The sequence below is a fragment of the Dendroctonus ponderosae genome, unplaced genomic scaffold, assembly GCF_020466585.1.
Source record: "Dendroctonus ponderosae isolate FM_Combo_2020 unplaced genomic scaffold, Dpon_F_20191213v2 Dpon_F_20191213_3, whole genome shotgun sequence".
NCBI classification, from domain to species: domain Eukaryota; kingdom Metazoa; phylum Arthropoda; class Insecta; order Coleoptera; family Curculionidae; genus Dendroctonus; species Dendroctonus ponderosae.
Genome location: NW_026018508.1, coordinates 1,296,577 through 1,309,665, shown reverse-complemented (window position 1 = coordinate 1,309,665; position 13,089 = coordinate 1,296,577). Strand labels below are relative to the sequence as shown.

General features: G+C 34.1%; 1 protein-coding gene across 5 annotated transcripts in view; it reads left to right on the top strand.

Annotated features, from left to right (window-relative positions):
- LOC109542535 overlaps positions 1 to 13,089 on the top strand; it is a 58,229-nt gene that overhangs the window by 6,517 nt on the left and 38,623 nt on the right. For 4 of the 5 annotated variants that reach the window (XM_019911791.2, XM_019911790.2, XM_019911797.2 and 1 more), the window contains exons 2-10: positions 1,795 to 2,024; positions 4,928 to 5,170; positions 7,093 to 7,260; positions 7,614 to 7,799; positions 9,157 to 9,312; positions 10,392 to 10,569; positions 10,688 to 10,868; positions 10,925 to 11,095; positions 11,217 to 11,302. In XM_019911791.2, coding sequence (XP_019767350.2) covers positions 1,839 to 2,024; positions 4,928 to 5,170; positions 7,093 to 7,260; positions 7,614 to 7,799; positions 9,157 to 9,312; positions 10,392 to 10,569; positions 10,688 to 10,868; positions 10,925 to 11,095; positions 11,217 to 11,302 — 1,555 coding nt within the window. In that variant the 5' untranslated portion in view covers positions 1,795 to 1,838. The remainder of the gene's footprint in view (positions 1 to 1,794; positions 2,025 to 4,927; positions 5,171 to 7,092; positions 7,261 to 7,613; positions 7,800 to 9,156; positions 9,313 to 10,391; positions 10,570 to 10,687; positions 10,869 to 10,924; positions 11,096 to 11,216; positions 11,303 to 13,089) is intronic. The other variant, XM_019911795.2, reaches the window with a different exon arrangement.

Here is a 13,089-nt window from a genome sequence, read left to right as displayed (position 1 = left end):
GACGAAGTTGACATTCTGCACCAATCTGAAAGATATTACCCGAGACTCACCAGGGAGGCCATCGAAATATTTAAACACCAAAACAATTTCAACAGAAAAGATGAAATTACGGCACTCAATCCAGATTGGAAGCGCGTTTTGTGCCAAACAGCATGTGCGCCGAAGCGTTGGAACCCCTACCCATCCCCCACGCATGAGCACACACGGCTGGGCGGCATAAATACGACTGGGAATCCAGCAGTTGAATCATTCTTAGTCGGAAAGCATGGGAGATCACTTCGCCCACTGCCTCATCGCCTTTGAAAATGTCCACCGCAGTTGTGGACGAAACGTCAGGAAGAAATTCCGATAGACCACGGCTTCAAAGCCCGGAAAACATTTCTAAATGTAACGGACACTTTAGTTATGCAAATCATATGGACCCTTGAATTTATGATTTTTCTAATAGATATATTTACGTTTAAGAGTAGATAATCAGACCGTTTGTCGAGTAGTCTATATATTTGTAGAATATGTCTGATGCGGTGGATAGGGCTATGAGAAAACGGTACGATGAATGGTAAATTCAAGAGTAATTTCGTTAAAGTCACTAAGCCGGCGTTCTTTTCATAAGCTGTACAATCTTTCACCACGAGTTTTAAAAGCGTTGGATATCTTGAAATATCGAACTTGATTCCTTTCTGCTCGGTTCCCACAACCCACAACTGAACAAAAGGATGGCATATTCACTTTTTCCACCAAAAAACACAGATAACTTTACCTTTTAAGGATATTTAAATTAATAACAGAGCGATAACCTCTATTATGTACAATGCGAACATTGTATCAGAACAAAAAGCAGGCCCGTAGATAATTTCTAAGAAGCGCCATATTATTTTGGCACAAAATTTCTTATTTGCAATATTTGCACGCTGTTCAATATGTTTTCCTTTGTTTAAATGCTTACAAAGGCTGAGTAGTACTAAACGAAACAAGTCACAATGACATATAATCAGAAGTGTCAAATTTTACTAGTTAAAGTGTAGTTATAATTTAGCCACCAGTGGGCGTTTGGACTTCTGATCTCGCAAATAAGGATTATAACCTAAAAGTTTATGTGATGTGTGGTTTTGTGTTTGAATATTGTAAAAAAGTATGTAAACTTTTTATTGACATGTTGTTGGTTTAAATATGCTGCTGATATCCAGTTTAACTTGTTTTTACTCCAAACCTATTTTCAGCTCCGAAAATTAATAATACAATACTTTTTACCAACGTGTAATAATTGTTGTGTACTAATCATATACTACTATTTTTCAATATATAATTCAGTATTTTTTAAATCCAATTTGAAATATCTTTATTATTTACATTGTAAATAAGTAATCAGTGTCAATATAACAAGTAACCGGTGCCACTAAATAGCAATAAGTAAAACGAGATAATTTTACTAGTGGAACTACAAAATCGTCAATCCAAACAGATGAATGCTTCAAATCATATACCAGGTGCCCCTGTATTTCAATGCGTACACTTATTGCATAAGTTTTATCATAGAACTGCTTCACTTCACTTCATAATCTTACTTTACCGCAGCATTTTTCATATTTTACAAGAGTTAAACTTGAAACTCCTTGCTTGTTTGCAAAGTTGAAATTGCATCTTTAAGGGCTAATATCTTCGAGAAATTAACTAACTTTTTAACCTCTTTTTATTTTTGTTACCTGTGTCGAACAGGTAGCAGGAATTTCTTTCAGAATTAATATTATTTTTTATCACAAATATACGCTTTTCATTGATTCATGTTTGTTTCAGATACATATTCCAGACAATAATTTCTATAACTACCTCCTATCAAAATGAGTAAAGAAGATTTTGATATATTTCGCCACCTAGCAAAAGATCCAAAGGCCAATAACGCAGTGAAGCTAATTAAAGGATTACAGAACCGAGAAATCGGTGCTTTGCGAAAAACTGAAAACAAGGAACAGCTGCAAATATTTGCAGAGGAGGAACTTGTGCGCAAAGAAGATCTGAAAGAAATGGTAAGTGAACTAATTAAGTTGGTTTTAAGGTACATGTTTGCTATCAAAACTTAAGTGCTATAGAATACATAATCAGTATTGTCTGGTCAGTTTCTTATGGCGATGGTAAAAAAAGCAATCTCGATCTGCTAAACTTATAAAAATAACCGTTTATTGATTTACGTTTGGGTTGTTCGCAGAAGATCGGTTAAATATTTTTAGTATCCAATGAATGTGCTGTATGTATGAAGATGTCAAAATTTACATATTTTTTCGAATAATTCAAAAACCGTAAATTTTTCAGGTTAAAGGTTTGAAATAAACTTACATTAAAATTTTACTATAAATCCTAAAAGCTCAAAAGGGTGGGGGGATTCATTTAAAAAAATCATAGTTGGTAACTAACACACGTTTATGACTCACCCCGTCTATAGAAAAGTAATTTTAACATGTGCCCCTTTTAAACATCAGAAACTTGTAAAAAGTATTTTCTTCTAAAGTTCATACTTACTGAGATATCGCACTTTGACGCACTAATGAGCAACCCTGTATATGATTTGCTTACTAATATACAGTCCCTGCGTTATCATCATTAATTAATAAAGGCGATACCCCCCTTTATTTTTTTAACCTTAATAGTTGGTACAAAATTTAACATCTACATAAAGATCAAATTGTTCATCTTTTGACTGCTGAAAATGTCAAAGTGACAGTTTTTCGCCATTTTCGTTTATTTTTTCTAATGGAATGGGTGGTCGACTGACACGTTGTTTTCAAGGTATGTTCCCGTCAACTGTCAATTTGTAGATCATTTGTTTCAGCGGTTTTCGAATGACCGGTTGCCAATTAAAAATCTGATGAGTTTGGTGTTCTGTCTAACTCTGTACAAAATTGAGAAAAACAGCTTAACCTTTAGGAATTCTATTTTATTAAGTGTTCAAATTTTTTCCCGTTAGCGGCCTGGCAATGGTAAAGCCGATGCGTGAATTTATCTCTAACTGTTGCGAATATGTCTCGATATTCCAAGGCCAACGTTCCTTATTCTTTCTCTCAGGTTTTGTAACATGGCTCTTGAAATATCCCCAGAGAAAAAAGTCTATTGAGGTAAGATCAGATGACCGTGCATCGATTTGACTGTCCCCGCCGTCTAATCCACCTATTTATAAATACTGTATTTAGCGACTCGCTAACTGCTCTTGAATAATGAGGGGTGCACCGTCCTTTTGAAAAACTATGTCACTCTGAAATTATTCTGGATTATCCCTGACGATATCTAGATAAAGTTCACCGGTAAGATTCTGATCAACCCTAAAAATGGGGCCGGCAAAATGATTTCCACGTATGCCAGCCCAAACATTTGTGTGTTTGTGGGAATTGTGTGTGCCTTTCTCGAAATACGTGTGAGTTCACATCAGACCAATACCGTACATTCACAACCGTTCAAAAAAAAGTTGATTCGTGAAAATCCACCCAATTCGCCATTCCTTCGCCAATTCGTCTGGCATAATCTGGAAATTGAACAATTGTTTCGCACATGAGTTCACAAAACTGCATTCTGATATCCGGATCATGTTCTGTTAACTTATGAACCAGATTGATTTTGTATGGGTGGAACTTGATTTTCTTGAGGTATTTTCGGACAGTGGTTTCTGAGACTTGGCATTCTTCAGTAGCGTTTTTTGATGACAAGCAAATTTGTGACCATAGTGGCAAAAATGTCAATTTGTTTGACTTCGGGAAAGACTCTTTTCCAGTACTTTTTTCTACACTGCCAGTACTCACAAAATTTTGGAACAATTTTCTGTAATAATTTTGGCAAAAGGATATCTTTCGTTAAACGATCGTGCCGTTTGATGTAAATTTCGACCGGCTTCTCCCTAAATCACTACCGCTTCAGTTCTTTGTTCCAATGTGCGTCCATAAGTCATATTTGCATCCAAATTAACGCTCTTAAACTAGGTACTTAAAGAATATTTAATAGAAACTTTGAAACGTAGATAACGATGATCGAAACTATCAAAAACTCTCAAAATATGTAAAAAAAGTTACTACTCTAGAAATTCAAGCAGAAAAATAAAGCAAAAAACAGTGGATTTAAGCGAACTGGATACAAAAACGAATGAAAGTACACTTGGCAGTGTTTAAGTACGCCAAATAAGATAAGGTAACTTGACAGGTGTGAAGGTTCAAATCTAACTGATTTTAATGTTACTATTTTGAAATTGAAATGGATACTGGTGTGTGGCACTCATTTTATACAGTTCAATAATATCTGGATAGGCCTTGCTGCATGTGGTAATGACAATTAGAGTTTAGCCGGTTTAGATAAAACTACATTTGTGTACAGCGTTAGAAAGAACAAGAAACTCATTAGATATTTAATTGGCAATCGGTCATTCGAAACCCACTGAAACAAATGATCTACAAATTTAAGGTTGACAGGAGGATAAACAGACCTTCAAAACAAGGTGTCATTCATTCACTATGACATTTGCAGAAGTCATTTTTATGTCAAAAGATGGACAATTTGCTTTTATCTAGGCGTCCCAAATGTTGTGCCCATAGCTATTAAGAGACTTCAGGTTCAAAAAATAAAGAGAGGACTCAATATTTACGCGGACACTGTATATTTTATCATTTGCATCTGCTATCTTTGCATCGTTGCAAGCATTGGGACATGAAGTAGCTTTCCTATTATTGAAAATTAGCTCAGATTATACATGAATCGGGCTCTGATAAATACTAGTCGGACTCTTGCTTTCCTCAGATAGCTGGTATCCTCAGATAGTAGCTACACAGTTACGTAGCGAAATGAACTTTTTCCTTCTTGTCTTCGAGTGCTTTATATCCCTTCCACATATAAGGCTTGTTATATTTACATCATCTTAGTAAGGTGCACACTTCACCTTTACATTTTTTTCCAGCGATGTCAAATGCCAGGAATTCCACGGTCTACGTTCCTCATGGTATTTAGCCCGGATGGTCAAAGAGCAGCATCTACTCATAGCAATCACAACATATACGTCACTGACTTAAGGACCGGGAAAAACATTAAAACGTTGGTGGGGCATCCGAGAACACCCTGGTGTATCGCATTTCATCCTACATCCAACCAGATTGTGGCATCTGGGTGCTTAGGAGGCCAAGTGAGAATTTGGGATCTCAGTGTAAGTTAACTTTGTTGATATATTTGTCATTGCTAAAGTGCTACAATGTTTATTCAATTTAAATGTTGTAGCGGCTTGCCAATTTTGCCAATACTAACAAACACAAATATTAATCGAAAATTATGTAGAACAAGCAAGTTATGTTGGTTATCGTCAAAAATCACATAAATACTGAATACAACAAATTCCCTGGTAATCCTGAGCGGGGAGAGACGCGAGCGGTCACATGTTTGCCGTTTTTAATTTCAATACAGTGGATAATAACGTTACTACTTATTAAAATACGTTTATCTTTGTTAAAACAAGAACGTTTCTGATATTTGTGCTAATGGTGTTGTGTGGTTTCTAATGGTGTTATGTTGTTGAAACTAATATTAACAAAAACAGCGTGTTCCTTTTTACTTTTTTTATACTATACACCAGTGACTTCTTGGTTGACGTTGACAACTGAAAAGCAGGGTATGACCCGTAATTAAAAAACTAAACCGTACAACTGGATTGCCATTGCTACTCTACTACAACAAAAACAGTATTTTTCTACATAATCTAACACCCTCGAAATACCTTTTTTCAGGGGGTGCGGAGGTTTTTAAGCCCGTCATAGTACGAACTGTTCGGACGTTCACGTAGTCACTGAACAAGTTCTTCTATCGCTTGCTCGAATAATTAATTCTCAGTTTATGAACTGGAAAACGTTTTAAACGTTGTTCAACATATAATCTACGTTGCAAGCAAAAACATGGAGAAGGTCCGCGGGAAAACGCCTTTTCATCATACCAGTTAATTCCATTTTCAACTATCGTTCAAACTACGCAATCGGAAATGGTCTACTTGAAATAAGTCCATTCTATTTAAAACGCACATCTAAAATCTTTACAAAATTTGCGTACTTTATTTAAAACGTCCAGTATCATCAAATTTTAAAATCGTGAAGCTCAAATTTGCTAAATATCTACTTTTTTAATTACGAGATAAATGTTCTTCTTAAATTAGGCCCTGGTCTAGGCATGGTTTTTCACTACTGCTGCAGTCGTATTTGTGACGTAGACTGGTGCCCGTTGGTTTTAAATCCCTTAATATTCGGTCTCTCGCCCTCCATTCGTGTGGCATGCTGGTTCCACTCGCGTCTTCTTTGTTTTCCCCATCGTACAATATCATGTGTCTCTCATAGTTCTCTTATTTGAATGTTCCGGGTTCTGCCTCACAATGTTTTACCCGTGATTGATCTTAATGTTTTCATTTCTATTGTTCTGGGTTGATTTCTATTTTTTTTGCTTTTGATGTTTCAGCTGTCGTTTCTATTGAATATGCTAGTGTTGACTTCACATATGACTGATATGCGTATTTTCTCGTCCAGCCTCAAATATTTATTCCTCCAGTTGACATCTCTTGAACATCTTAATACATAAGTTGCTTTATTAGCCTGCTTTCGTACACATCTTTATTTGAACTCCAGATATTTGAACTTACGAAAGTGTTCGCTTATTTCTTCGTTAATTACGATTTAACATCGTCTGGGTTCCCTTGCTAGTGCAAGCGATTTGGTCTTAGATGTTGATATCTGCATATTATAGGTGTCTGCCGTTGTTTTATAGGTATGCATCAAGCGCTATAGGGTATCTTCATTTAGTCCAGTCGCATTAAATTTTTTCCGGGTACTAAAAGTTCGGAAGGATGTCAGAATAGTGTGACAATAGTTTGAGCGCGATTTCCGGCTGTGGAACGGTGTTTAAATAATTAAAGTAATGTATTCAAAACTTTTTAGGGGGGTATTTTCCTCAAATTTTTGTCTATGCAAAAATGATGAAGTTTTTATGTATTATTATCGGAAATTGTATACATTGCAATACAGTGTGCGTGAAATACTGCACTAGAACACCACCAATGACAATTCTTCATTTCATTTATTTTTTAACGTCTAGGGCGGAAGCGAGGTATGGACAACTGCTACACAGTCTGTTATTGCATCTATAGCATTTCATCCTAGTGACCGAGTTCTAGTGATTGCCACCTTCAATGAAGTCTATTTCTGGGATTGGAGTCTTCCTGAACCTCTTGTACACGTCTCCACAAATAGTCCCAAAGAAAAGGTGCGTATTACAATGAAGTATAAAACTGGTTTTCAGGTAGAATCACCTATTATGTTGGGTTACTGCAGACAGTTATCTAAGATATACCTACAATATTATAAAAGTTTTTTTTTAAATCTCGACCTATCTGCATCTCTACTGTGTTTTCAACGGATTTTACACATGTAATTCAATTATACAATCTGTTCCATTGTAAGCATGTGGAAAAATAAATATTTTGCTTTGCATAGAGTACAGTTAAAAGCGCGTCGAAAGCTACCTGCTAGGTGATCAAAGACTTACCTTTCGTTTCAAGGATTCAATTTTAATATTTTAGTTGATTTTTTCAATGTGATCAACATGTTTAATTTCAGGTGCGCTATGTCGCTTTTGACAAGCTGGGTCACAAGTTGATTACTGGAGTAGCCAACAGTCCTCAAACACGGTGGGAGCGTGTTAGAGCTCCGGTGGTTGTTCCGAGGCAAGAGCGTTGCGCAAGCCCATATAGAAGAAGAATAACTCAAAGGCTAGTTACATCCGCTGGAAACGCGCCGAACCCAGTAAGTATCTATTTCCAACATTCATAAAATAGATGATCTGTTGTTGGTCAATTAATAAATGTAGTGCAAATGTGAAACAATATATTGTTAAACTCTTTTGGCCATGAATGGCCAAAATGGAATTCGTTGTCGTGCCGATTTAGGCGAAATTCAAGCATGTTTCAAAATTGAATATAAAAATAATTAATGTCTCATGCAAAGGCATGAAATAACCGCGATACAACATCATTCAGCTAGTAGTTCACGTATATTTAAACATATAATAAATGTTTGCATGCTAAAGCTGGATTTATAGACGCCGTAACGTAAAACGTAGCCATAAGCCGAAAGACGTAATATTTTGTTGATTAAAGGGATTCAGACAACGAAATTATTGTTGCTGAAAACAAACAAAATATTCAACGCGAGATTGTATAATATCTAAACCGTTATTTGGAGAAGTGAAACCATAACCCAAGAATCCATTTAATTGGAGAGTTTTTTTAGAGTCCTAAAAATTGTAAATGAAAGGATTATTTGCGGCTTGCAATGCAACATTACCGTTAAACGTTGCGGGATGGCAACGCTATACGTAAGACGTAACGCAAGGAATGGAATTGAACCATTTCCGAAATTATGACTTACATTTTACATTTTGATAAGGCTACTCTGAATGCATACACTGCTATTCATTAGTTTATTTTCTTACGTCTTACGGCATGTCTTCCGTTTTGCGTTACGACGACAGTTGCAGCCATTCAAATAACTATTAATTTTTCCTATAAGGGAATAAGAAATGTTCTACTTAATTTGAGTCGCATTTCTTGTTGAAAAGGACTTACTTTAATGGAATTTCGACAAAATTTTGGACACTATTAATATAAAGTGTTAAAAAAAATAAGTTTCAAATTGACGTTGAGAAACCCGCCTAAAATCAATTTTTCCAAATGGCAATCCCCATTTTTGATATGTTTATCTTATTCAATATTAAAAATAAGCGCAAGTTTGTGTAATGTTGTCTATTCCAAAACTGTTTAGTTTTCGAAATATTGTCAATTTCATCTTTTCATATGACTATTTTGCATCTTATTTTAAATACTGTCACTCTTAGTTGCCATGACGAAAGTGGCCATTTTTAATACAATCGAATGCCAAAGAAATGCTGACAGCTGTCAGTTACTTTTTGAAAATAATTAATAATCATGCCAGGGAGCTTCAATTATACAAACGAAGATTATTTAAACTTATATATTATGTATGAAGAATGCGGCGGTTCCCGGTGGACCCTGTATAATAATATAATAATTTTTTTTTAAATAATAGTTAATTTTTAAACTACTATACCATTTGATCGTTACGAACAGTGAATTAATTTTAGCAGCCGTCTTATCCAGAATATTCAGCACCGCAAAATAACACCCCTGCTGTGGTTCCTGAACGAGAAAGAAGAATTACCATGTGCTACCAGAATTTAGTCAGGGAATATGAGCTACTCGTTCATAGATATCTGCAGTTACACAGAGCGCCAACTATGGTAATATTATACTGATTAATTAATATACCCAGAAGTAAGGTCTATTACTATACAACTCGTTTAAAATTATGCATTTTTTGAGAAAAGCTCGTACCCGTCAATGTTTATTTGTATAGGGTGACAATAAAAATGACCTCTAGCAAAAACTTCATAAATGGTTAATTTTCAAAAAACCGTAATTTATTGACAAAGAATAAACAACTATTTTGACTACAACATACTCAGCCGGCTCAAACGCTGCCGAAATTTTTCTGCCGCGCCACGCACCTCCCAAATTCGCTGAATTTAACTTCTATTCTACTCATCAATTTTTCACATATGGAAAGACGATCAACCCAACAATGCAGATAATTTTCGATAATTTTTTTGTTCCGCTAAACGCACGATTTCAAAAACCACAAAAGTTAAAATTTGACTCATCATAAATAAACTGACGTACGCAAACAAATGTATCTATTGTTCACTTATTTAAAAATAAACATTTACGGTTTCGAGCTTTTTACCAAAAGACTTTAAAATAATTTTAGACATTACTTCTGAGAATCACTGTATATTTATTCAGTTCCTTCCGAGCTTGCATGAATAACAACAGTCAAACGCCGAATATTTTATAAAAATTCCTCCGTATTTTACATTTATAATTTTTACTTGATCTTAGAATGTATTATCTTCTATCTATGTAAGTTTTACTTTTATTGAAAGCAATACTTCACGAAAAACTAAACTCAACAATGTATCCAATTTAGTAGTGAGTGAATCCTTTATAATTATTCTGTGTTTGTGTTTGATGAAAATATGTCTGTAGACCAATCTGCAGAAATGTTTATTAATTCTTACAAAAAAAGTTTTAATTAAAGTGCATTAGACAAGCAGACTTACTTTTCTTTATTTGCTTCAATTTTTATCATAAATGTCTTCAGTTAAAAAATCATTACTACTAACTACAATTGATTTTCCCATTTTTTACAATATAACAATTTATCGATATGGATATTGAATATGCTATTTAAGCCAAGTAAATCATTGTTAAGAACTCATTTGATATGTTTATTTTTTTTAACGTAATTGCTTTGTATTAGATTGACAGGGGAACTGATCCAATGGAACCAAATCATTACAATAGTGGTACCCAAACGGCTGGAAGCCGAGAACAGGATCCATCATTGCCAGGTCCTAGTGGCCTTCAATCGCCTCCTAATTCAACCAGCATGGGCTCGGACACAATTCTTGAACCATCTGCATCTGCCCGTACCACTAGTGAGTATTTTATGCCATGAAGGATTTATTCTCCGCTAAAACATTATAATTATGTTGCATAATACCATAAGGCTCATTTATATTTCTAGTGAAAAAATTACCGTCTGTTTGTTTCTAGTTAATACTACAGATCCTTGCGAACCACAACCCTCAACGTCACAGTCGCAAAACCTTATAACACCTAGTAGGATTTTTTCTGTGTGTCGTAAACCTCCTAGCTCTATAAGAGGCACCCAGACCGTTGAATCTAGAAAACATAAATTTGACGGTGGAGAACTAAACCGAAATAAGGAAAAACGGTAATTAATTTTACAAAATAATATCTAAAGCGCAAGTTAACGATTGCCGTTATTAGGCTGAAGCGCAATAGCTGTGACAACACTTCTAGTGAAAGTGATTCATCTAGAGAACCACAACCTCAAGAACAAACGCAAGTAGAATCCACTTTTCCTGATCTAAATTCCAGCAACATTAGGGAAGGTCAACGAGTGCTGGTTGTCAACTTAGAGAGATTAAGACCTGAAAGGTATTTTTTATTAAATCGGTTTATTTAATTAAATCGTATACACATGCATAACATTTTTTTATAGTTTATTTTATCAAAAATATTTTGTTATTGCTTAATTCATTAAGTTTTTTATTTTCAGTGAAATTCAAAATAATTCTTCTATGAGCGCGAGCAACGCTCAGACCCCACACCAAAGCTCTTCCACTGGGAGTGAGATTAGTCAAGGTATGTTTCCGTGATAAAAGTTCAAAAGTTATACTTTTGTTATATATAAAAGTAAAATGTGCTACAGTCATTCCGAATTAGCGACAGTCCTCAGTAGATGTTTTTTAGGAAACCAGTTCATAACATGTGAAACTAAATGACAAAGAGGAAAAACCTAGTAATTTTACTGATATATAAATTCTTCATTCTAATGAGAAAAGACGAATTTAATATTTCAAAGTGTGGTTTTTTAATTGAGTTTCCAAAGCAATATTATTTGCTCACCATACAAAATGAGTTTTTTTCGATGACTAGTGCAAGGATCTTGGAAACTACAACATATACAACGAAGGTTACATCGACAAAGAATTGTAGTTGTAAATGCTCTACTCGAAACCAATTTCATTTTTCTAAAATTTGACACTTGTCAGGAGATGTGTGAAATAAACTGATTTATGACAGATTTTTAAATGACTCTTAGTTCCATCAATATTAATCTGACAAGTAAACCTTAGATAGAAAAGTTGTAGAAAATTGAATTCCAAGAAAATGGCATGAAAGAGTTCTACAAATTAACTGTCATTTTTGACATACCACACAAACTTCATTTTTTTAAAGTGGCATCCATATTTAATTCTGCCTTTAGTGAATAGGGCATTTTATTATGATTTAAATCATGTCGTTAGGTTTTTCTAAAATAAAAACTTGGAAAAAAAAATTTCCGGAATAAAATTCTTTCGAAAAACCTAACTATTTAATAAAGGCATAATCAAATATGGTTTTCATCTAAAAAACATGAGTTTGAATCATATTTAAAAAATTACAGTTAATTCGCAAATATGTCTTATGTCATTTTATTTGGAATGCAAGTTCCTAAAACTTTTTTATTTAATGTCTTCCTGTCAGATTAATTCTGATTGAACTAGAAGTTATTTAGAAATCCGTCATTAATTAGTTTTCTTCAAATATATATATTGACATCTGTCAAATTTTGAAAAAAGAAAATTAGTTTCGATTAAAGCATTGAAATCTGCAATTCTTTGTCTTTTTAACCTTTTTCGTATCGGCTGTAGTTCCCAAGTTCCCTATATTAGTTATCGAAAAAAACGCACCTTGTATATGTACTGGCTACACTTTTTGAGTGTCTATCCATAATTTATACTCTTCCCTACCCACCAATCACTTAACCTTAGTTTTTATTGCTTTCAATTACTCTTTGGATTTGACAGCACAGTTTTATCAAAGAATTAGTACATATGTATTTGGATTTATGCCAGAAGTAAGATTTCTGGGGAAAATGTATCCCTTCTTCAACTGTTATAGTAAATATATTTTCACTTCCTCAGAAAAATTAGTCTATTTATCATATTTTAGAAAATAAATATGGAAAAACTTTGCTACTTTSAACCGTAAGAMATACATTTTAAATTTAAACTTTATATACGTTATATAAAATATATAACGTATATAAAGTTATATAAAATATATAACGTTTCATTTCGAAAAAAATAATTTTCTGTGAATTTCAGTAACACGAGACACTTGATAACAATTCTCAATTACTAGATCGGGCGTATTTGGAAAAATAAGTACGCAAGATTGTATACAAGTCGGGTGGACGAATTTCAATAAAAAATGTAATAAAAAATGTTTACGATTATTTTAAGTGACTCGGTATATTAGTTCAATTTTCTATAATAAATATTTGCCAGCAAGGCCTAAGGTGGCATCCAAGACTTAAACACAGAAAATTCATTTTTAGAATACGATAAACCTGAATGAGTTCTAGTAAAAAGTCATAGATGTTT